The 24334-nt window shown below is 43.5% G+C and overlaps 1 protein-coding gene across 4 annotated transcripts in view; it reads left to right on the forward strand.

Moving 5' to 3' along the window:
• The window catches only part of lepr (leptin receptor), a 249473-nt gene that overhangs the window by 95998 nt on the left and 129141 nt on the right, over window positions 1-24334 (forward strand). For all 4 annotated transcript variants that reach the window (XM_085982710.1, XM_085982712.1, XM_085982709.1 and 1 more), the window contains 3 exons: window positions 851-1032; window positions 13018-13163; window positions 20038-20179. In XM_085982710.1, coding sequence (XP_085838836.1) covers window positions 851-1032; window positions 13018-13163; window positions 20038-20179 — 470 coding nt within the window. The remainder of the gene's footprint in view (window positions 1-850; window positions 1033-13017; window positions 13164-20037; window positions 20180-24334) is intronic.

Here is a 24334-nt window from a genome sequence, read left to right on the forward strand (position 1 = left end):
CCCCCCCAGTCGCTCTCTCTCTTCCCCCCCAGTCGCTCTCTCTCTTCCCCCCCAGTCGCTCTCTCTCTTCCCCCCCAGTCGCTCTCTCTCTTCCCCCCCAGTCGCTCGCTCTCTTCCCCCCCAGTCGCTCGCTCTCTTCCCCCCAGTCGCTCGCTCTCTCTCTTCCAACAACAACATGCCCTCAAAAAACCCTCGGCACCGCCGGGCACTTCAGCTAGTATTAATATATAAGTGGAAAATGGGCGCTGTAAAAAAATATCACCAAGGATCAGGGCTGTTTGCGTATTAAGGCTAGAATGGATTGGGAATTGCAAGCAGCTTGTTGTGTTTCTCCATGTATAAGAAAAATTCCTGTTAAGTTTAAAAATAGCAATTCATTCTTGCAACCAAAGAAAAGTATTGAATTTGTTTAGATCGTGTTCCCTTTAAAAACTTCAGAATTAATTTAAGCTCCCCTTTGATGACCATAGAGGGGCACTGCATTCATGCTTGTTGTTTGTCTTTTTGTGCTGTTTTTTACCTGTTCTTTTGCTTTTCTGAATGACTGTTTCAGGCTGGAGTACAGTTCCATAGGTAATGACAGCCTCTCGTACTTCAGTGATTATTGTTTGTGTGTAAATGTAGATATCAGAATCGTCTGAGCAGTCCAATTTTTTTCAACCAAAAAGCAAACCTTTTGGTTTGACAAAGAGCCCATACCCAAAACATCAACTTCTCTCCACAGATTAACATTTTCTGTATTTGTTTAAGACCTTGTGTTTGCTGATCTTGAGGAATAAAGGCCAACTTTGATTTCTCCATTCCATGAAGGATTAGTATCTGAACTGTCCTTTGCTTTTGTCGTTTTTAGATCATTTGACCAAAAGGAAGGCAACTTGTCAATGTATGTTAGTAACTGCGTGCAGCATCACATAATTAAGTGCATTGTATCTGCCATTGACCTGAATCGCAAGTATTTCATGTGGATAGAGCTGATTACCAATTACGGAACCTTCCAGTCACCTTTGACGACAGTCACACCTATTAATGTAGGTAAGTCTGGAGAGACCTCATAAAGTGTTATGTTCTTGCAACAGCATGTATTCTAAATCTTTTTGTGCATGATACCACCAAGGTTGAAATGCATAGTAGAGACAATGAGGGAACTCAAGAAATAGTGATTAGATGACCCCAGATTGGGTTTCTAAAGCCTGTAGGAAGAAGGGGGTTAGTAAATGCTTTAAAGGGAGATATCTGGATACTTGAGATTCTGGCTGTTCATCATCTCTTATTGCTCAGTTTTATACTTTATAACTGCTTGTCAGGCAGGCTGGGAGCAGGCATTTTGCATAAAAAACAGTTTACAGGTATCTCCTGATAAAACATTTAAGACAATCCAGTAGGACATCCTTTCCCTTTAAATCCGTCATTTAAGATCAATAGAGTCACCCCCTCCTCATCAGGTTCTATAAATCTATGCTGTCTTTGAAAAATATTTAAAGCTAAGCAGCCCATAATGCAGCACATGCATGTGGCATTTCTGATTAACCAATACAGTATACATTACACCTTACTAGGTTACTGGTAGATCTCCTGTGGGATAGACGGCAGGAAATAATTGGATCAGGTAAGTTCTTAATATGGTAAATATATATAAAATCAATCCCCATTTTTTAAAGTGATAAATACTGTCCATATTTTTATGTGATACTTTTATAGTATTTACAGTTGCCCGCCCCTGTCCCGCCTCCGTTAAAATCGGAAGTGGGTGGATTGGAGGCAGGTTGTGGTCGGTTTTGAGATTTTTAACATTTTCACATCTCGCTGGACCTAAACACACCCGCTTCTGGGGGTTAAAATCCCCCCCATAGGCTTTGTTGACGGGAAGTGTGTGCAGAATTAATATTTTGAATATACTACCAGTGGATTTCCCATGGCATTGCTCACGGTGAGTCAGAGGATACACTGAGTATTTATTTTTTAAAATACACCTTTCTCACTGTTGGGGAAAGCCTTTCAACAAATCAGTTGCAGCCATAACTGGCTACCCCTTCCCTACTATTTCCTCTGCCTGACAGCTTGTGATTTCAAATAAAGCTGTTGGACTATAACCTGGTGTTGTGTGATTTCTTACATTTGTCCACCCCAGTCCAACACCGGCATCTCCACACCATGAAAAGGGTTGGCAGTGGCGGGCGGAGGGCGATGGGTTTCTTAAAAGGGAGAAAGTGCTACTCTCCCGCTGCCCTGATTCCTCCATGATACCGAAACCCTTGTCCATGCCTTTGTCACCTTTAGATTCGACTGTTCCAATCCTCTCCTAGCTGGCCTCTCATCATCCCTCCTCCATAAAGTTCAGCATATCCGAAACTATGCTGTCTATTTCCTATCCTACACCAAGTCCCACTCACCTGCCACTCCTATCCTCACTGATCTACAATAATAATAATAATAATTCAACTTTATTGTCATTGTACAATGCACAAGTACATGAACAACGAAATGTGATCTTGCACAATGCACAATGGCTCCGATCCCCTAATGCCTAAAATTTTCAATTCTCATTCTCTTATTTAAATCCCTTCATGGCCTTGCCCATCCCTATCTCTATAACCTTCTTTCGCCCTACCACGTTGTTTATTAAGAACTGGGTCAGAACTCCCCTAGTCTAATTGAGAACAGTATGCACATAAAAAATGGAATCAGCTGGTTTCAGTCTTAAGGAAAACCCTAAACTTAGTAGAAAATAATAGTAACTACTTGGAATATGCTACCCATATTATGCTGTGTGAGTCATGACTTTATATTAATTGGAAAAACCAGAGTCAATGAATCACGAATGTTCTGTAGTTATGGCCAAAAGTAGTAGTGATATACATGTGTGCTAGGAAACTGGGCATTGCAGAAGATTTTATTTATTTGTTTATTTCTTGAGGCTAAACTATATTTTCCTTCATGTGCCACATGTCAAGTGCAGCCAAAACATTTGGGTAACCTTCTCTGAGCACTCTGCCAATTGCTCTCCAGTTCATGCTGCTAGGAGGTTCAAAAACGATGCCTAAAGCTTGACTTCCTCAATGATTTTCCTTCTCTCCCTAGCCTCTGCTGGCAGCTCCTCATGGTGGCGGTGTTGATGCTGGGAACTTTGTGGTGTGGGGAATTGAATCTGCATTCTACATATTAATAAGTACCCTGTTTTGAATAAAATGTGATGCCCGACTATTCCTGTGGTCTAATAGACCTTAAAAGGGTATCATTCCTCAAATTAGTGCAAATGTTTCCTGTTAAGGGCCCAATGGCCAATTATGTGACCTATATCAAAGTTTAAATATGGGCTTTCAGTAAAGTGGTGGCATTAAGGAGAATTTTTTAACCAACAAAAGTGCTATGTTATAAATAGGTCACAGCGTGGCATCACCTACTATAACTTCCAAAAGGCATTTGACAAGGTGCCACACAAAAGATTACTGCATAAGATAAAAAATCACGGGATTGGGGGTAATATACTGGCATGGGTGGAAGATTGGCTATCTAACAGAAAACAGAGAGTTGGGATAAATGGTTCATTCTCGGGTTGGCAATCTGTGACTAGTGGTGTTCCACAGGGGTCAGTGCTGGGACCCCAACTCTTTACAATCTATATTAACGATTTGGAGGAAGGGACCGAGTGCAACATATCCAAGTTTGCCGACGATACAAAGATGGGAGGGAAAGCAGTGAGTGAAGAGGACATAAAAAACCTGCAAAAGGACATAGACAGGCTAAGTGAGTGGGCAGAAATTTGGCAGATGGAATATAATGTTGGAAAGTGTGAGGTTATGCACTTTGGCAGAAAAAATCAAAGAGCAAGTTATTATCTAAATGGAGAGAAACTGCAAAGTGCTATAGTACAAAGGGATCTGGGGGTCCTGGTGCATGAAACACAGAAGGTTAGTATGCAGGTACAGCAGGTGATCAGGAAGGCCAGTGGAATATTGGCTTTTATTGCAAGGGGGATGGAGTATAAAAGCAGGGAAGTCTTGCTTCAGTTATACAGTAGCCATGGTGTGGAGATGCTGGAGTTGGACTGGGGTGGACAAATGTAAGAAGTCACACAACACCAGGTTATAGTCCAACAGCTTTATTTGAAGTCACAAGCTTTCGGAGCGCTGCTCCTTCGTCAGGTGAAGTGGAGAGATGCATAAAGACACAGCTTATATAGTCAGCAAATAATGTCAGATGTTTACAGGTAATCTTTCTAACTGCCATTTATCACACCTCGGCAGAGAGATAATCATAGCAATCAACGGTGTGAATGGTGTCCAAACAGGTCAGTCAGGAAAACATTACATCAAAAAACAATGAGGTGGGGTCACAGGGAGTCAAATGTTGCAGATGCTGGGGTCTGTGTGAAAAACAAAAAAACAGACAAAAAACATTTTTTTTGCTGGAAATCACAGCAGGTCCGGCCGCATCTGTGTAGAGAGAGCAAGCCAATGACGACTCGAGTCTGGATGACCCTACGTCAGGTGGGGTTACATGTAGCGTGACATGAACCCAAGATCCCGGTTCAGGCCGTCCTCATGGGTGCGGAACTTGGCTATCAGTTTCTGCTCGACGATTTTGCGTTGTCATGTGTCTCGAAGGCCGCCTTGGAGAATGCTTACCCGAAGATCGGAGGCTGAATGTCCTTGACTGCTGAAGTGTTCCCCGACTGGAAGGGAACACTCCTGCCTGGCGATTGTTGCGTGGTGTCCGTTCATCCGTTGTCGCAGTGTCTGCATGGTCTCGCCGATGTACCATGCTCCGGGGCATCCTTTCCTGCAACGTTTGAGGTAGACAACGTTGGCCGAGTCACATGAGTATGTACCATGTACCTGGTGGGTGGTGTCCTCACGTGTGATGATGGTATCTGTGTTGATGATCTGGCATGTCTTGCAGAGGTTGCTGTGGCAGTGTTGTGTGGTGTCGTGGTCGCTGTTCTCCTGAAAGCTGGGTAATTTGCTGCGAACGATAGTCTGTTTCAGGTTAGGTGGCTGTTTGAAGGCGAGTAGTGGAGGCGTGGGGATGGCCTTAGCGAGGTGTTCATCGTCATCGATGACATGTTGAAGGCTGCGAAGAACATGGCGTAGTTTCTCTGCTCCGGGGAAGTACTGGACGACGAAGGGTACTCTGTTGGTTGTGTCCCGTGTTTGTCTTCTGAGGAGGTCTCTACGATTTTTCGCTGTGGCCCATCGGAACTGTCGATCGATGAGTCAAGCGTCATATCCCGTTCTTACGAGGGCGTCTTTCAGCGTCTGTAGGTGTCCATCGCGTTCCCCCTCATCTGAGCAGATCCTGTGTATTCGCAGGGCTTGTCCATAGGGGATGGCTTCTTTAACATGGTTAGGGTGGAAGCTGGAGAAGTGGAGCATCGTGAGGTTGTCCGTGGGCTTGCGGTAGAGTGAAGTGCTGAGGTGTCCGTCTTTGATGGAGATTCGTGTGTCCAAGAATGAAACCGATTCTGAGGAGTCGTCCATGGTGAGTTTGATGGTGGGATGGAACTTGTTGATGTTATCGTGTAGTCTTTTCAGTGATTCTTCGCCATGGGTCCATAGGAAGAAAATGTCATCGATGTATCTGGTGTATAGCATTGGTTGGAGGTCCTGTGCAGCGAAGAAGTCTTGCTCGAACTTGTGCATGAAGATGTTGGCGTATTGGGGTGCGAATTTGGTCCCCATGGCTGTTCTGTGTGTTTGGGTAAAGAACTGGTTGTCAAAGGTGAAGACATTGTGGTCAAGGATGAAGCGGATAAGTTGTAGGATGGCGTCTGGAGATTGGCTGTTGTTGGTGTTGAGTACTGAGGCTGTCGCAGCAATGCCGTCATCGTGGGGGATACTGGTGTAGAGTGCCGAGACGTCCATCGTGGCGAGGAGTGTTCCTGGTTCAACTGGTCCGTGGGTGCTGAGTTTCTGTAAGAAGTCTGTAGTGTCGCGACAGAAGCTGGGGGGTTCCCTGTACAATGGGTTTCAGGATGCCCTCAATGTATCCAGAGAGGTTCTCACACAGGGTTCCGTTGCCTGATACGATAGGACGTCCGGGTGTGTTGGCTTTGTGTATCTTTGGGAGGCAGTAGAAGTCTCCCACGTGGGGAGTACGTGGGATGAGAGCGCGTAGGATGCTTTGAAGGTCTGGATCGAAGGTCTTGATCAGTCTGTTGAGTTGGCGGGTGTGTTCTTTGGTCGGATCTGCGGGTAACTGTCTGTAGTGTTCCTGGTTGTCCAGTTGTCGGTCTGCTTCTTTGCAATAGTCCTGTATGACGATGGCTCCTCCTTTTGGTTTGATGACGATGTTGCGGTTGGTCTTGAGAGCGTGGATGGCATTGCGTTGTGCTCGGGTGACATTCTGGACTGTCTTGTGAGTGCGGCTGATGAATCTGGCGTTGATGCATCTCCTGACAGCTTGAGCATACATGTCAAGCTTAGGGCAGCGACCCTCTGGAGGGGTCCAATTTGACTCTTGAACCGGGCAGCCTGAACCGGGATCTTGGGTTCATGTCATGCTACATGTAACCAGACTCGAGTCGTCGTTGGCTTGTTCTCTCTACACAGATGCGGCCGGACCTGCTGTGATTTCCAGCAAAAAAAATGTTTTTTGTCTTTTGTTTTTCACACAGACCCCGGCATCTGCAACATTTGACCCCCCGTGACCCCACCTCATTGTTCTTTGATGTAATGTTTTCCTGACTGACCTGTTTGGACACCATTCACACCGTTGATTGCTGTGATTATCTCTCTGCCGAGGTGTGATAAATGGCAGTTAGAAAGACTACCTGTAAACATCTGACATTATTCTCTGACTATATAAGCTGTGTCTTTATGCATCTCTCCACTTCACCTGATGAAGGAGCAGCGCTCCGAAAGCTTGTGACTTCAAATAAAGCTGTTGGACTATAACCTGGTGTTGTGTGACTTCTTACAGTTATACAGGGTACTGGTGAGGCCACACCTGGAATACTGCGTACAGTTTTGGTTTCCATATTTAAGAAAAGATATACTTGCTCTCGAGGCAGTTCAGAGAAGGTTCACTTGGTTGATTCCGGAGATGAGGGGGTTGACTTATGAGGAAAGGTTGAGTAGGTTGGGCCTCTACTCATTGAAATTTAGAAGAATGAGAGGCGATTTTATCGAAACATATAAGATTGTGAGGGGGCTTGATTGGGTGGATGCGGGGAGGATGTTTCCACTGATGGGTGAGACTAGAACTAGGGGGCATAATCTTAGAATAAGGGGCTGCCCTTTCAAAACTGAGATGAGGAGAAACTTCCTCACTCAGAGGGTAGTAAATCTATGGAATTTGCTACCCCAGAGAGCTGTGGAAGCTGCGACATTAAATAAATTTAAAACGGAGATAGACAGTTTCCTAGCTGATAAGGGAATTAGGGGTTACGGGGAGCGGGCAGGGAAGTGGATGTGAGTCTAGGTTCAGATCAGCCATGATCCTATTGAATGGCGGAGCAGGCTCGAGGGGCCGTATGGCCTACTCCTGCTCCTACTTCTTATGTTCTTATGTTCTTATGCAAAGCTTTCCTTGTGTTGCTTAATGCAATGCTGTGCATCTCTCTGATACTGGCCTTGTCCTTTCTTTCTGTTTATCTACTGGCTTGTCAGTCCACAATTTGATTGGATTTAGGTTACAAGTGTATTTTTAGTCAAAAAATAGAAAACACTACATCAGCACTTTTTATTCTCTTCATTAACTCAAAGTATTCTCATTGTTTAACATTTTTTTGAGAGTCTTGGCTTTGAACAGAAAATCGTAGCAATGGAATACCCTATTACAGAAACTGTACGACATTAAAGAGTGTGAGAGAGAAACATTTAGCAACTCTTGCATTGCACATTACCCTTTCTCTGGTTAGTTTTACCTTGGATCTAAACATTTCCCAGTAATCACTTTGAAGAGGTTCATTTTCCCTTAGGCCTGGAATTTGCGGTCAGTTGCGAAGCAAAGATGTTTGCCACTAGCCCCAATCTTGCAATCTCTGTGTCGAGATGTTCGGGTTTTCCGACATGTATTTCAAATCAACAGGGTATAGTGGGGATTCCCTAGTGCGAGCTGCTGTGACGTCAATAAGCTGTCTAAGCAGCCAATCAAAATGCAGATTTCTCACAGTGAACAAGGAAGTAAGTAAGCTCTTAAAATTCTAACTTTTAATAAATGTTAGCGAGTGCATAACAAAGATTGGGGCTCTCACATGGGGGAAAAGGTAAACCTGAAGTAAAGATGCACAAACTTAAAAAAAAATTAAAACTATTTTTAAAGTGTCTTAAAATTTTAATTTTTATTAAAATGGATAAATTTGACACTGCACAAATTTAGAATTCGTTTTTCAGGGCCATAACATAAGAACATAAGAAATAGGAGAAGGATTAGGCCATTTGGCCCTTTGAGCCTGCTCCGCCATTCAATGAGATCATGGCTGATCTTCTGCCTCAAATCCATTCACCGGTCCTATCGCCATATCCCTTGATGCCTTTACTAGTCAGAAATCTATCAACTTCTGTTTTGAATATACCCAATGACTGAGTCTCCACAGCACTCTGGGGTAGAGAATTCCAAAGATTCATCACCCTCTGTGTGAAGAAATGTCTTCTCATCTCAGTCCTGAATGGCCTACCCTTTATCCTGAGGCTGTGGCCCCTGGTTCTAGACTCCCCAGCCAAGGGAAACATTCTCCCAGTATCCACCATATCAAGCTCTGTAATAATTTTGTATGCTTCAATGAGATCCCCTCTCATTCTTCTGAATTCAAGAGAATACAGGCCTAGTTTACTCAATCTCTTCTCATACGACAGTCCCGCCATCCCAGGAATCAATCTCGTGAACCTTCGTTGCACTCCCTCTATGGCAAGTATATCCTTCCTTAGGTAAGGAGACCAAAATTGTACACAGTACTCCAGGTGTGGTCTCACCAAGGCCCTATATAATTGGAGTAAGACTTCTTTACATCCTTTACTCAAATCCTCTTGTAATGAAGGCCAGCACACCATTTCCCTTCCTAATGGCTTGCTGCACCTGCACATTCACTTTCAGTGACTCATGTACAAGGACACCCAGGTCCCTTTGAGCATCTGCATTCCCCAATCTTTCACCATTTAGGAAATACTCTGCCTTTCTGTTTCTTTCTACCTAAGTGGATAACTTCACATTTATCCACATTATATTCCATCTGCCATATTCTCGCCCACTCACTGAGCCTGTTGAGATCCCCTTGAAGCCTCTTCACATCCTCTTCACAACTAACACTGCCACCTAGCTTTGTATCATCAGCAAATTTGGAAATGTTACTTTTAGTCTCCTCATCCAAATCATTGATATAGATTGTGAATAGCTGGGGCCCAAGCACCGGTCCTTGCAGTACCCCACTAGTCACAGCCTGCCATCCTGAAAAAGATCCAATTATCCCTACTCTTTGTTTTCTGTCTGTTAACCAATTCTCAATCCATGCTAGAATATTACCCCCAATTCCATGTGCCCTAATTTTGTTCACCAACCTCTTGTATGGGACCTTATCGAAGGCCTTCTGAAAATCCAAATACACCACATCTACCAGTTCCCCTTTGTCTACTCCACTAGTTACATCCTCAAAGAACTCCAATAGGTTTGTCAAACAGGATTTCCCTTTCATAAATCCATGTTGACTCTGCTCAATCTTACTATTAGTTTCTAAGTGCCCAGTTATTGCATCCTTTATAATAGATTCCAGCATTTTCCCAACTACTGATGTGAGGCTAACGGGTCTGTAGTTCACCGTTTTCTCTCTCCCTCCTTTCTTAAATAGCGGGGTTGCATTTGCTATCCTCCAATCTGCAGGAACCGTTCCAGAATCTTTAGAATTTTGGAAGATGACAACCAATGCGTCCACTATCCCAATGGCCACCTCTTTCAAAAAAGATGTAGGTCATCCAGTCCTTGGGATTTATCGACTTTTATTCCCATTAATTTTGCTAGTACTGTTTTTTTACTAATAATAATTTCTTTAAGTTCCTCATTCTCGAAACAACCTTGGTTTTCTCATATTTCTGGGAGTTTTTTTGTGTCTTCCTGCAGAAACAAAGGGGTCGATTTTCCTGGAGCCGTCAGGCGGGGTTTCAGGCGTGTGCGGGGGTGGGGGTGGAAACCCCGAATTCGGGGGTCCCGACACCATCCCGCCCAAAACCCCGCCCCACGTAAGTTTCAGGGGCGGCGGGTACCTGCCCCGCACTGGGACCCGCCGAAACCAGGCGGGAAGGGATTAGTGCCAATTAACTGCCTGTTAACAGGTAGTTAACAGGCAGTTCTTAGCCTAATCCCTATTTTGAGGGGTTTTGTGTGGGATTCCCGACGGCTCCAAACCACACCAGGTTAGAGCAGGCGGGCCGTCGGGTTGAAGGAGTTGGAGGGGTCGCGATGTCGGTGCTCAGGTGAGTGATGGGTGCATGAGTGTAAAGGTAAGTGTGTTTGGTGTGTCTAAAGTGTGTAAAGAACTTTTACTTACCTGTACTTACCTTAACAGCCTTTCTTCCTGTAGCCGTCGGGAGCCCATCACTCAGCCGGCACTTAAAGCTTGAACGGCTGCGATCTGTGAAAAGTGACAGCCTTCAGCTTTGAGTGCTGTTGAGAGTTCTAACTGAGTCTGTGCAGAAGGACTTATGTTAGAACTCAGACTGTCAGTGTTCCACAGCTTCAAACAGCTGTGAAACACTGATATTTCATCTGTCAAGAACTCTTGATAGATGTGCAGTCTGTGACGTCACCTGTTGCCGGGTGGCCCTTAATTGGTCTGCTGAGCCCGCTGGGCGGGCTCAACAAGGTCAATCAAGGGAAATTCGCGCGGATTGGCCGGACGTCGAAGTAGGCGGGTCTAAAACCCGAAAGTTGTAGTCCCGCCTTCTTCCCGACAGCTTCAGGAAAATCGACCCCAAAGTATTTATTTAATTTCTCTGCCATTTCCTCATTCCCCATTATAAATTCTCCCGCCTCTGACTGTAAAGGACCTACATTTACCTTCACCAGTCTTTTCCTTTTCACATACCTATAGAAGCTTTTACAATCCATTTTTATATTTTTCGCTAGTTTGTGCTTATATTCCATTTTCCCTTCCTTTATCAATTTCTTGGTCCCCCTTTGCTAATTTCTAAAAAGATCCCAATCCTCAGGCTGACCGCTTTTTGTGGCAACTTTATAAGCTTCCTCCTTTGACTTAATACTAGCTTTAATTTCTTTTGTTAGCCATGGTTGGATCACTTTTCCTTTTGGGTTTTTATGCCCCAGAGTTTGTTGCAAATTATGCATTATTTCCTTGAATGTTAGCCATTGTATGTCTACCTTCATACCTTTTAGTGTAGTCTCCCAATGTAATCTTTGTTTAACAGTCAAAACGCTGTTAAAACCCCAGTTACACCTGATCCAAAAGGGTCAAACTTTTAGTGGGGACTTTAACAGCATAATTACTGCGCAAGAGCCGAAGCTTTTGTCAGTTTCCCTGATGTGAGATATTTCACTGATTTCTGGCTTGGTGCGGGTGGGGGTGGTGTTTGCACAGCGCAGCCTGTGAGGGAGCAGTGAATGACAGACCGCAACTTCAGGATTTCCACATTAGGCTACCCATACACTAAATCCTGCAGTTGCGATCAGTTTCAAAAGCGGAATGACAGTGAATGCTGCCAGTTCGCCGTCATCTGGATTGCAAATTCCGGGCCATTATGTTATGTCAAATGGGAGAAGACCTGTATGTCAATTCAGTATTTCATGTGAAATCCATTACTATGTTGTACCACCACAAATTGACAAATCTCAACCATGTTCTACAAAGCAAGCATTATGTTCTCAACTTGTATCTGCCAAGATTTTAAGAGTAAATACCAAAAAGAAGACAGACTCAACAGAAAACTGAAGCAGATGAGAGAATGAGATCAAAAGAAAGAACTTGGAAGAGACAAACAAAAATTAAAGTATTGAAAAATACAGCAGTTATTTAAAATTTTTAGAGGAACTGGTCATACATCCTTCCTTGCAAAGAACATCTTCATGTATTTAAGACAGAGAATTTTAAAATATTTTTTCTATTTGTTGGGAAAATTCTTTAGTTTTTTATTCCCTTGTCCAGCATCTTCTGGAGATCTGCCAAAATAGTTCTGCAGGCCAGAAGAGAGATACTCAGCTGAGATTAATGGTGGACTCGGCAGCAGTAGCTCCAATGTGGTAGCGTGGATCTGCATTCCATCTTGGTCCTGGAATCTAGCCCAGATATGTCACCAATTTGAAAAGATGTTGATGTGAGAGCTCTCCTGCTGGCCCAGTTGGTAAATGCTCTGCACAGTGTTGAACTGTGACATACCGAATGGATTCCTTATAGAGGACGCCACAGTACAATCTGAAGGATCAAACCTTTCTCACAAACAGTGGACAACCATCAACCACCTCATACCCAGCCATGGTAGATGCTGCCACCTTCTCCATAGATGGAAGATTAAAGCATCCCCATCATGCGGCTGTAGAGCTCCTAATCAGACCCTGTAGCACACCATTGAGCACTGCCCTCAGAGGAAATTCGCAGGCAACCTACAAGATATCCACACTGTTACACCGGAAGCTTTGGCCTGGATATTTGACTTAGATATTGACATTTGATTTGCTTTGCTACTACCATATGAAAGAAGAAGAGTGTTGAACTGATTCATGCAGGTGGAAAGTTCCGATAGCAATCTCCAGTCTCTATGGAGTTAACTATCTTAGCTGGGTGGCAATAGGATTTACAATTGCCCTGGGCTAGGGATGAGAGGCCCATCAGAGGTGTACTTGGAAGGGAAGCAGCAGCATATCCAGTAGTGATAAAAAGAATGCCATGGATGCCTGAAATCTGAGGTAATAGCAGAAAGTGCTGTAAATGTACAGCAAGCTGAACCACACTTGGCCGAGTGTTTAGGTTGGGGCCCTTTATTAAAAATAATATGATGGTTTTGAGGTTTGCCTCATGCATTGGCTGTCAGAGTATGGTCAATTTAATTGTAAAAACACTTTGTTTGTATGTTGCAGTTAAAACAAATCCTCCACTAAATCTTCAAACTGAAATGACAGTCGAAGGAATTTTCAAACTAAGTTGGTCAAATCCAAATCCTGAACCATATCTACTCCAGTTTGAAGTAAAATACTCTACAGGCTTCCCAGAAAGAGTCTGGAAGGTACTTCTGTTTTCCTAAAATGATATTTGTTCTGTTTTAAGTTATTCCTTTACCATCTTTTCCTCTGCAGTGCCACACACCATTCTTAAGTGGACAGTTGAGCAGCCTACTCCTAAGCCCCTTTGCACCCAGCCTTGAACTGATTGTCTTTACACCTTTGTGAAATGCTGTGGAATATTTTCCTCCAGCTATATAAATGCAAGTTGTTGTTGGTTATTATAAAGTGCATGAGTGTGGGTCAGATTGGCTTGCCTTCTATTTTTCCCTTACTTTCTATAGGAAATATGCTTACCATGCTTTACATGTGTGAAACCATGTATTCTATTACTCTATAGCATAGCAAATTGGTACACTAATGCATTCAAACACAAAAAATTATAGAAGAAGAGAAGGCTATTCAGCTCATCAAACTCATCCCTTCCATAGACCATACAGAATCATAGGCCACAATTTTACTACCCTGGGCGGGTCTGGTGCGGTCGGTGGCGGGTCCCGACCCTGCAGCTGGCTCCATCCCTCTCTGTGAAATGAATTTTCCTTGATTGGGCTTGTTAAGTCCGCCCACCACGTTTCCCGGCCAATTAGAGGAAGCGGGTCTGGTGAAGTCATTTGATGACGCGTCATCAGCCGGTTTCCTTAAAGGGACCATGGCCAACTTTTTTTTGGCATTTGTGCTGTCAGTGTTCTACAGCATTGAGGTGCTGCAAACACTGACACTGACTACACAAAGGCACAGGGCTACACCCAGGCTCTCCCATGACTCCCTCCATATGCTTATGGAGGGAGTCACAGCATGTAGGGAGGTCCTCTTCCCTTCCGATGGGCAGAAGAGACCTTCCCAGGAGATCAACACAGCCTGGTTGTACATTGCAGAGGAGGACACAATGTGGTCAGGAGGACCTAGGTGCAGTGGCGCAAACGTTTTAATGATCTCGGTAGATCACGAAATGTTAGTACAAAGCCACACTCAACCTCATCCTGCTGTGCCTCTCCTCACATCCCCATCACTCTGCCTTCCCTACCCTACTCCTGCACATCCTTACTCACACCAACTTACCTTGCACCTCCACCCATCCCTCTCTATCTATATTATCACATCCCCATCTTACTAGCCACCCCTCACACTCACCCTCATCCTAGCGCAATCATACCAACTAACAACACACAAGGGTAGGCACTTGGGCGTTTTATGCAATGTTCATGTAAAGTTTCTGTTAATGTGGTGTCAAACATTGAAACCTTTATTTTCAACACTTTGTGTTCTTGGACAGATTTATGTGGACCTTTGGAAGTGGTTTAGTGAGTTGCAGTGAACGGTGAGACATAATGGTACACCCCACAATGGTGATGAGTGTGAAAGGAATGGTTTGGGCATTGTAGGGATGCTTTATGGCGTTGGTGTGGAGTGGTGCCAACCTGGTGCATCATGTGGCAGCCAGGGTGTACAGTGAAAAGTGAAGTAAATCTGGCCATGGTGAGGCCATCCCTTGCATCCCAGGCAGCAATGTGGTCGGGTGCTGATGCCCTCTATCCTGTGCAGCATCAGTTGATTGCGGAGAAGGTTGGTGTTGTTGTTGGTGATGCTGGTGTGCCTAGTGCTGCTGGTGTTGGGGCTGATCGTGGTGGGATTCCGAGGACCAAGGTGAGAGAGTGTAAATGGTACCCATGCTGATGGAATAGATGGCAGGTGAAGTAAAGATGACAGAAGCAATCTGTCAATGGTGAGAGAGGTTGTCCAATGAGGTGACACTGGATAGAGAGTTTGCGCCAAACAGTTGCAACCTGCATAAAGCTCAATCTGTCTTCCAAATGCAGTAACCAACAGTTTCTGAGCTTGGAAAGTGAACAGCTGTGAGGTGAGAGCTTTTAGAGCACATTTCAAGCTGTCAAGTAATCAGCTGATTCAATGGCCATTCATCTCCCGCCTCAGCTCAACAGACATGATCCCCAAGCAGCGAGGACCCTGTGGGCAAGCACATAAAATCACAAGCTGAGCTCAAATGTCTTCTTAATGATCTCTAAACAAGGTTGTAATGACCTGAATTGGGACCCCGCCGCTGCGTGTTGGGTCTGCTCAGCACTGACAGACCCGACATTGGGAAAAGTGCGTGGTGGCGGCTGGGGAAAAAAACACTTTCCCACCCAACCCACCACCGATCCCGTCCACTGACTCCTCCACAAAAGCTCGGCCATAGACTTCCCAACACCTTCTGAAGAAAAGTTCTGCAAAGTTTTTCCCTGGTCTCCAAAGGTGAATCAGCAAAGCTCCAGTATACTTAACTAATTTTACAACCTATGTTATTCTCCAGGACAAATTACATTCCTTGTAATGACAGTCAGATCCCAGTAGCTGAAAAACCTTCATTTACCACACAGCATTTGACCATCTGTATCTATACGTATTCTAGGAACCCTCAATCCTATTTCTTTCTCACAAGATATTCATTCAATTTTATTTTAAAGGTGTCAATTAAGACTGCTTTATCTACAGGCTGCTCCACATAGCAATGACTCTATGGCAACAAAAATCTTCTAATTGTGTATTATTTCATTAGTCGCCTCTCTCATATCATGCTGTCTACAATAAACTTTAATAAAAGCATAATATCGTTCTGCATAATAGGGAGGTGGCAAAGGCTTTAAAATAGCAAGATGGGGGGAGGGATCGACAAGATACGTAATCAGCCTAAATATAAACAAAACCGGAAAAGAGGGCACAGGAAAGAATAAAGTAAGGGAGGACATTGATAGCAAGGGAATAAATAGTTATAGAACAGGAGTCTAAAAAGATAGTTAAAAATAAAGTAAGAGGAAATCCAATTAAAAATGAGTTAAACTGTCTGTACAGCAATGCACACACTACACTGTCCGTAATAAAACAGTGGAGCTGAAGGCAATCATGCATTGCGAGGAATCAGACATAGTAGGGATTACTGAGACATGGCTACAGAAAAATCAGGACTGGGAATTAAACATTGTAGGGTAAAACATATTTAGAAAAGATAGAGAGGGGAAAAGGGGAGGAGGAGTAGCTGTACTTATTCGGAATAACATAATGGCAGTAGAAAAAAATGATGCAGCTATCAGCAAGACAAAAGTAGAATCCATGTGGATAGAGATAAAAGATAATAAAGGATCAATCACACTAATAGGGGCAGTCTAAAGACCACCTAATAGTGGAAGGGCGGTGGAGGAAGAAATATGCAGACAAATTCGGGAAATGAGTAAAAAAACAGAATAATAATTTTGGGATGTGGGCGTCGCTGGCAAGGCCGGCATTTATTGCTCATCCCTAATTGCCCTTGAGAAGGTGGTGGTGAACTGCCTTCTTGAACCGTAGAGGGCAATTAAGAGTCAACGACATTGCTGTGGGTCTGGAGTCACATATAGGCCAGACCAGCAGATTTCCTTCCCTAAAGGACATTAGTGAACCAGATGGGTTTTTACAACAATCCGGTAGTTTCATGGTCACCATTACTGATGCTAGTTTTTAATTCCAGATGTATTTTAATTAATTGAATTTAAATTCTCCAGCTACCTGTGGGGGGATTTGAACTCACGTCTACTCGGATCATGGATTACTAGTCCAGTAACATAACCACTATGCTACCATACTCATGGTAATCATGGGGGATTTCCACTACCCTGATATTAATTGGACAGAAGAGGTAGGTAAAGGGGATAAGGGAATGGAGTTCCTACAATGTGTACAGGACTCCTTTCTAACCCAATATGTAAAAAGCCCAACAAGGGAGCATTTGCTATTGGATCTAGTAATGGGGAATGAACCAGAGCAGATAAGAGAAGTAAAAGTAGGGAACATCTAGGCAATAGTGACCATAATATAATACGCTTTAAGATGATAATTGAGAAGGACATAAGTATGATGAAAATCAGGTTAATAGATTGGAGAAAAGGGTAGCTATTCACAGTGGCAGAAGGTGGGTAGTGGTGTTCCACAAGGATCAGTGCTGGGACCACTGTTATTTACAATTTACATTAACGATTTAGACTTTGGAATCAAAAACACAATTTCTAAATTTGCGGATGACATCAAGTCAATACTGAGGAGGACTGCAACAAATTACAGGAGGACATTAATAAACTTGCAGAATGGGCATATAATTGGCATATGAAGTTCAATACAGATAAATGTGAGGTATCATGTTTTGGTAGGAAGGTCACTTATTATTTGGAGGGTGCGAGTCTAGGTGGGGTAGAGGAACAAAAGGGATCTTGGAGTACAAATACATAAATCACTAAAAGCTGCGACACAGGTTAGCAAAGCCATAAAAAAAAAGCAAACCAAGCACTAGGGTTTATTTCTAGAGGGATAGAATTGAAAAGTAGGGAAGTTATGTTAAACCCGAATCGAACCTTGGTTAGACCACACTTAGAGTACTGCGTACAGTACTGGTTGCCATATTATAAAAAGGATATAGAGGCACTGGAGAGGGTGCAGAGAAGATTTACAAGGATGATACCAGAAATGCGAGGGTATACCTATCAGGAAAGGATGAATAGGCTGGGTCTCTGTTCTCTTGAAAAATCAATGAACTTAAGCTTTAAAGCCTTTTGATTGCAGGAGAAATGAGACAGGTAGTTTGAGAGTTTTGCAATCGTGGGAAAGAATGAGTTAAAGCAGGAGATGATCCAATGTGCCTTTATTCCAACATGGGAGGAGATAATCTCTGTGGTATGTGTAATCAAATTGTAAACCTGTTCTTCTTAAATGGCTTTATGATTTTATTACACAATGCAGAAATCATCTTTCATTATAGAAAGAAAGACTTGCATTTATATAGTGCCTTTCATGACCACCAGATGTCTCAAAGCGCTTTACAGCCAATGTAGTACTTTTGAAGTGGAGTCACAATTGTAATGTGGGAAACGTGGCAGCCAATTTGCGCACAGCAAGGTCCCACAAACAGCAATGTGATAATGACCAGATAATCTGTTTTTTTGTTATGTTGGTTGAGGGATAAATATTGGCCAGGACATGGGGGATAACTCCCCTGCTCTTCTTTGAAATAGTGCCATGGGATCTTTTACGTCCACCCGAGAGAGCAGACGGGGCGGGCCTCGGTTTAATGTCTCATCCGAAAGATGGCACTTCCGACAGTGCAGCACTCCCTCAGCACTGCACTATAGTGAGGGCAGAGAAGAGGAAGAGCATGCAGGATGTTGTTTTTGGAGCTCAGGAGGAAAAAAGTGATCTAAGTTCAAAGAATCAAGCCAAAGATTATTCAGTTCTTAGAATGCCACACAGCACCAATGTCCAAGGAAGCTTTTGTAGCAGGTTTAGCTTTCCTACAGGGAACATACTGGGGGTAATTTTCAACTTACCACTGGAACGTAAAACTGATATTGCCGGTAAGGCACCTGTTATAGAATCCACCCAACTTTACCTTTCCATTGAAATCCCCTCCAGTGGTGAAAATAACCCCCACCATCTCCATGAAGACAATCTCCGAATGGCCCAACTGAAGTTATCACAGAAATGCAAGGATCAGCAGCATTTAGAATGAAACTGGAATCTATTCCTTTGTAAAGCTGGCTCTGCCATTAGGAGGTTACCCATTGACCAATAATAGCATCGCACTTACTGTGACTCACATTTGTTTGTCATTTTTCTCCCTCAACCCCCAATCGGCTCCCCTGATGTGCAGATCCATTGGTGCTGTCAGCCCTCCCATATCTCACCCAAGTGACCATTCTTCATCTGTAAGCCTCGACTGTTGGTAGAAATCTGATTATGGAGGATACCACAACTGAGCTTGAGCCTGTTCTCACCCAACATCCACATGTGAACTTTCCAGCACAGGCCACTGGATATGCATCAGGAGCAGGAACCTGGAGTGATGTTTTTTTCCCCATCCATAAACCAGAGGTGTTGAATCCAATTAAAATATACCCAGCACAGCCCAGTTGAGATCTATTAACTTTGCCCAGACTGGTGATTTAATCTGGTATCTTCCCAGTCTATATAGCTGAGTGCCATACTGGACCATGTAATTACCCACTAGTAGATGCGGGAGGGGGGGGAGTAGTTTTTAATTTTTAAGTATTAAAAAAAAATGTTTCCAATCTATGTGATTTCAATAGTGATTATATTTTTTTAAATTCTAGGCCTGCAAGTAAATGTGGATCTTAAGCTTGTTTTGGCTTTATTATTGAGTTTACTGCAATAAATGATTCAAGGTGGGAAAGCTAAATCTAAAGCATTGGTTGGACACTGTGCCAAAAACTTTAGATAGTCTTTTTTCTGCCCAATCCTTTGGTAACATGTTGGATGATCTTAGGAACTTGTTTGCTGTCTTCTCATGCATTTGTTTTAAGTCCCAGATACTATAAGTAGGTTGCAAGCAATTTCTGGAGGGGAGTGAAGCGAAGAAGAGATAAGATTATAATTAACATATTTTAGAGCCCATCCCACATCCTATTACAATTTATTTCTCACTGGTTTTGTGGTGGTTTTGGTAAACAGGAATTGATCAGGAAGCTGCAAACTTTCAGTATCCGTCTTTAGCAGAAGTGCCGACTTAATATTGATCTACTTTCCGTAATCTTTTTACTGGATTAAATGTAGTCTTGCAACATGCTACCAATGTGCTTTAAGGGTGGTTTGCCTCTGGTTGGAGAGTCGTGTTGCATCACAATATTTTCTCTTGTGACTTGTACACGAATTCTATAATTTTGTATTATATTGCTTAAGTGTGGGTTCCATACATGGTAACATGCTCAAAGACATCATTGTGTGTTGTAAAACACACATATGCAAATAATCACACAATTTCAAAAATATTCTTTATTCAAATAAAATGTAATTTAATAGCATTTATGATTTTAAGCCATTGTTTATCCCATGTGATAGGTTAAGGATGTCTGGGAAAACTCTTTGATGCTCCGTGATTTGCAGAGTGACCTTTCTTACCTAGTTGTTGTTCGCTGCAAACGTCGTAATGGACCCGGGTTTTGGAGTGATTGGAGCAATCCTATTCATGTGGATATACAGGGTAAGCATTGAATAGCTGCAGCAAATAAGCACCACAAACAAGGTAACACACAGAATGTCTTTCTTTTTACTGTTGTATTTCTGATAAAACTGTAGAATGGGTAGTCAGGATTAAAAGAAGCCTTTGGTGTTTAGATTTTCTTGATAGCAGTTAGATTACGGAAAGTTAGCATGCAGGTACAGCAAGCAATTAGGAAGGCAAATGGCATGTTGGCTTTCATTGCAAGGGGGTTGGAGTACAAGAGTAAGGAAGTCTTACTACAATTGTACAGGGCTTTGGTGAGACCACACCTGGAGTACTGTGCACAGTTTTGGTCTCCTTATCTGAGGAAGGACATACTTGCCTTAGAGGCGGTGCAACGAAGGTTCACTAGATTGATGAGATGAGAGGATTGTCCTATGAAGAGAGATTGAGTAAATTGGGCCTATACTCTCTGGAGTTTAGAAGAATGAGTGGTGATCTCATTGAAACATATAAGATTCTGAGGGGGATTGACAGGGTAGATGCTGAGAGGTTGTTTCCCCTGGCTGGAGAGTCTAGAACTAGGGGGCATAGTCTCAGGATAAGGGGTCGGATATTTAAGACTGAGATGAGGAGGAATTTCTTCACTCAGAGGGTTGTGAATCTTTGGAATTCTCTACCCCAAAGGGCTGTGGATGCTGAGTCGTTGAGTATATTCAAGGTTGAGATCGATAGATTTTTGGACTCTAGAGGAATCAAGGGATATGGGGATCGGGTGGAAAGTGGAGTTGAGGTCGAAGATCAGCCATGACCTTACTGAATGGCAGAGCAAGCTCGAAGGGTCGTATGGACTATGCCTGCGCCTAATTTTTACGTTCTTAGTAGAAAGATAATCACCCTTCATTAATATTTCACATGCCTGCCAATCTTGTATTTTTGCTGAGGATGAATCTCCCTCTTTTTGAGGAAGGTTCTAAGTTTCACTCCTAGTTTATTCTGTGATAGAAGCATTATGAAGAAATATGGGAAGAAGATTTATAGTTTCACTAGAAACGCAGACCAGAAGGAAATCTACCTAGATGTCTATATCACTCATAAGGGACTACAAGTAATCATCCCCACTGATCACGAATCAGTGACCTTTGCCTCAAATTGTAAGTGTACAAAAATCAGATGAGGAGAGAAAGAGGCTTGAATGTGATTCCCGCATTGTTGAATAGCCACCTAACACCCATTGCCAAGTTCCACATAAAAATGGCCTTTGGGTTAAGATGTTGGAGGGTTGTTGCTGCCTATGGAGCTGTACCTCAAGATGAGTAAGCAATTATAGAACAGAAAGGAAAAAGACTAGAAATGATCTAAAGCTTTTTTTCCCTTTTCCCCTTTTTTGGGACTCCCTATGGCATACATCAACCCTGACTGATAGGATATGGAGGTCATTTGCTTTCAGGCATCTTCTCTTGCTGCAGTGAACCAGCCATCGGGGACTGAGGGAGCAGCATTTAAAGTGACCCAACTTCTCGCTTTCCCTCCCTCAAGATAGATGCTTAACTTCTGAGAATTGAAATTTAGTATGTACAGGAGCACAGTTACGTCCTTCCCTTTCACAACACAATATGTTGGGGCTATAGCACAAACCATCTTAAAGATATAGGGCTGGATTTTGCCGGCGCTCAGAGTGCACGTCTGGAGGCGGGCCCGCTGTCAAAATCACAAAGATTGACAGCGGGTCGGTATCCTGCTGTAAACCCGCCTCCTTGTCAGTTTCCCAAGTGTCGGGTCTGTCATCCCTGAACAGACCCGACACCAAGCGGCGGGTCAGCCTAGCTAGATCGTTAAAAGCTTATTAAAAGGTAGTTAAGAACCATTTTCCCATGTACTTGCCATTATACCAGGTTTTCAACGAGGTTCCTGGAGAGCGGCTATCACATCAGGTAATGACTGGATTGCTGTGAATAGGTGAAATCTGCAAAAGTGGTATAAAAGCTATCATTTCATAGCTGTTCATTCCCAATCTTAGAAGCTGGAGCATTAAAGATTTGGAACCCACTTTTGAGCTATATGTACTTTTGAAGTGTTTGGAGTAATCTCTCTATCCACTGTCACCTCTTTGGAACAACCTGTCTCAACATTGATGGATTATTTCTGTAATCTCAACCTCACCTGCCCTTGAAAGACTCTCACCTTGGTCCTCAGAATCACAACACGATCAGCCCCAACACCAGCATCACTGGGCACACCAGCAGCATCAACATCCACACCAACCTTCTCTGCAATCAACTGATGCTGCACTGGACACAGGGCATCATCATCTGTGCACAATGCTGCCCGGGACACCAGCGATGGCCTCACCGTGTCTAGATTTGCTTTACTTAACACTGTACACCCTGGCTGCCACATGATGCACCAGGTTGGCACCACCCCAAACCAGCACCATGAAGCATCCCTGCAATGTCCAAGCCATTCCTTTCATACACATCATCATTGGAGGGGGGGGGGGGCGGTTATTTCTCACCATTCACTGGAACTCACTGAGACACTTCCAAAGGTGCACACGAATCTGTCCAAGAATGCAAAGTGGTGACAATAAGAATTTCAATGCTTGACAACACATTAACAGAAAGTTTACACGAACATTGGTTAAAACACCCAAGTGCCTACCCTTGTGTGTTGTTAGTTGGTATGATTGGAATAGGATGAGGGTGAGTGTGAGAGGTGGCTAGTGAGATGGGGAAGTGATAATGTAGATAGAGAGGGATGGGTGGAGGTGCAAGGTAAGTTGGTGTGAGTAACGATGTGCAGGAGTAGGGTAGGGAAGGCAGAGTAATGGGGATGTGATGAGTGGCACAGCAGGATGAGGTTGAGTGTGGCCTGGCAGTAACGTTTCGTGATCTACTGAGATCATTGAAAGGTTTGCGCCACTGCAGCCTAGTCCTCCTGACAACATCCCTGCTTGTGTCCTCCTGTGCAATGTGCAACCAGGCTGTGTTGATCTCCTGGGAAGGTCTCTTCCACCCATCGGAAGGGAAGAGAACCTCCCTGCATGCTGTGACTCCCTCCATAAGCATATGGAGAGAGTCATGGGAGAGCCTGGCTGCAGCTGTGCACCTCTGTGCAGTGTTTGTCAGTTTTCGCAGCACCTCAATGCTGTAGAACACTGACAGCACAACTGTCAAAATGAATTTTGACATGGCCCCCTTAAGGAAAACGACTGATGACGCATCATCAGATGACATCATCAGGCCCGCTTCCTTTTAATTGGCCAGGAACCTTGCAGGGTGGGCTTAACAAGCCCAATCAGGGCAAAATCACTTGGAGGAGGCGGGATGAAGACAGGTGTGGAGTTTGAAGCCACTGTCTACTCCGGCCACTCCGGAATCGCCATGGCTGGTGAAATCGCTAATAAGTTGCGCCATCGGTGCCCCTTTTAAATATCAGTTAAGAATCATTTGTCAGCTCAGGATTAGCTGCGAAGCCCTCTACAATTAAATAGCTTGCTGACACTCACTGACAGGCCTCACGTATGAAGGGTGATTGGTTCAGTGAAGTACTGGGCAGATGTTAGCACTGTACATGATTAAACACCTGCAGGAGAAGAGGGAAAAAACTGGGAGCAGTAGGAATTGGCTTTAATGATTGTAATTCATTTTGACATATTGTTTTTCTCCATATTTGTGTGTTCAAATTTTTGTTTTTAACAAAATTTCTTAAAAACATAATTGGTGGAGTTGATGCAGAGGGATTGCTGAGCCTGCCAGTGAGAGGAGTTGAATTATTATCAGTAGTTATGGTCATGAACCCAGGATACATCATATTAGCTGGTTATGGTAATTCAACTCCCTCGCACCGTCTGATTTAGTAACTCCTCCCATCTGATGAAGTCGTCAGGCGATGCTGTTTAAGCTAAATTGTTACAGAAATGAATGCAAATAGACAGAAAAATGTCAACGTTTCAGAAACCTTTTTTTAGAAACATAGAAACATAGAAGATAGGAGCAGGAGTAGGCCATTCAGCCTCTCGAGCCTGCTCCACCATTCAATGCGATCATGGCTGATCATCCAAATTCAGTACCCTGTCCCTGCTTTCTCCCCATATCCCTTGATCCCCTTAGCCTTAAGAAATATATCTAACTCCTTCTTGAATATATTTAATGAATTGGCCTCAACTGCCTTCTGTGGTAGAGAATTCCACAG

This window comes from Somniosus microcephalus, chromosome 3 (assembly GCF_052327205.1).
Source record: "Somniosus microcephalus isolate GS21.2 chromosome 3, FLI_Smic_1.0, whole genome shotgun sequence".
NCBI lineage: Eukaryota > Metazoa > Chordata > Chondrichthyes > Squaliformes > Somniosidae > Somniosus > Somniosus microcephalus.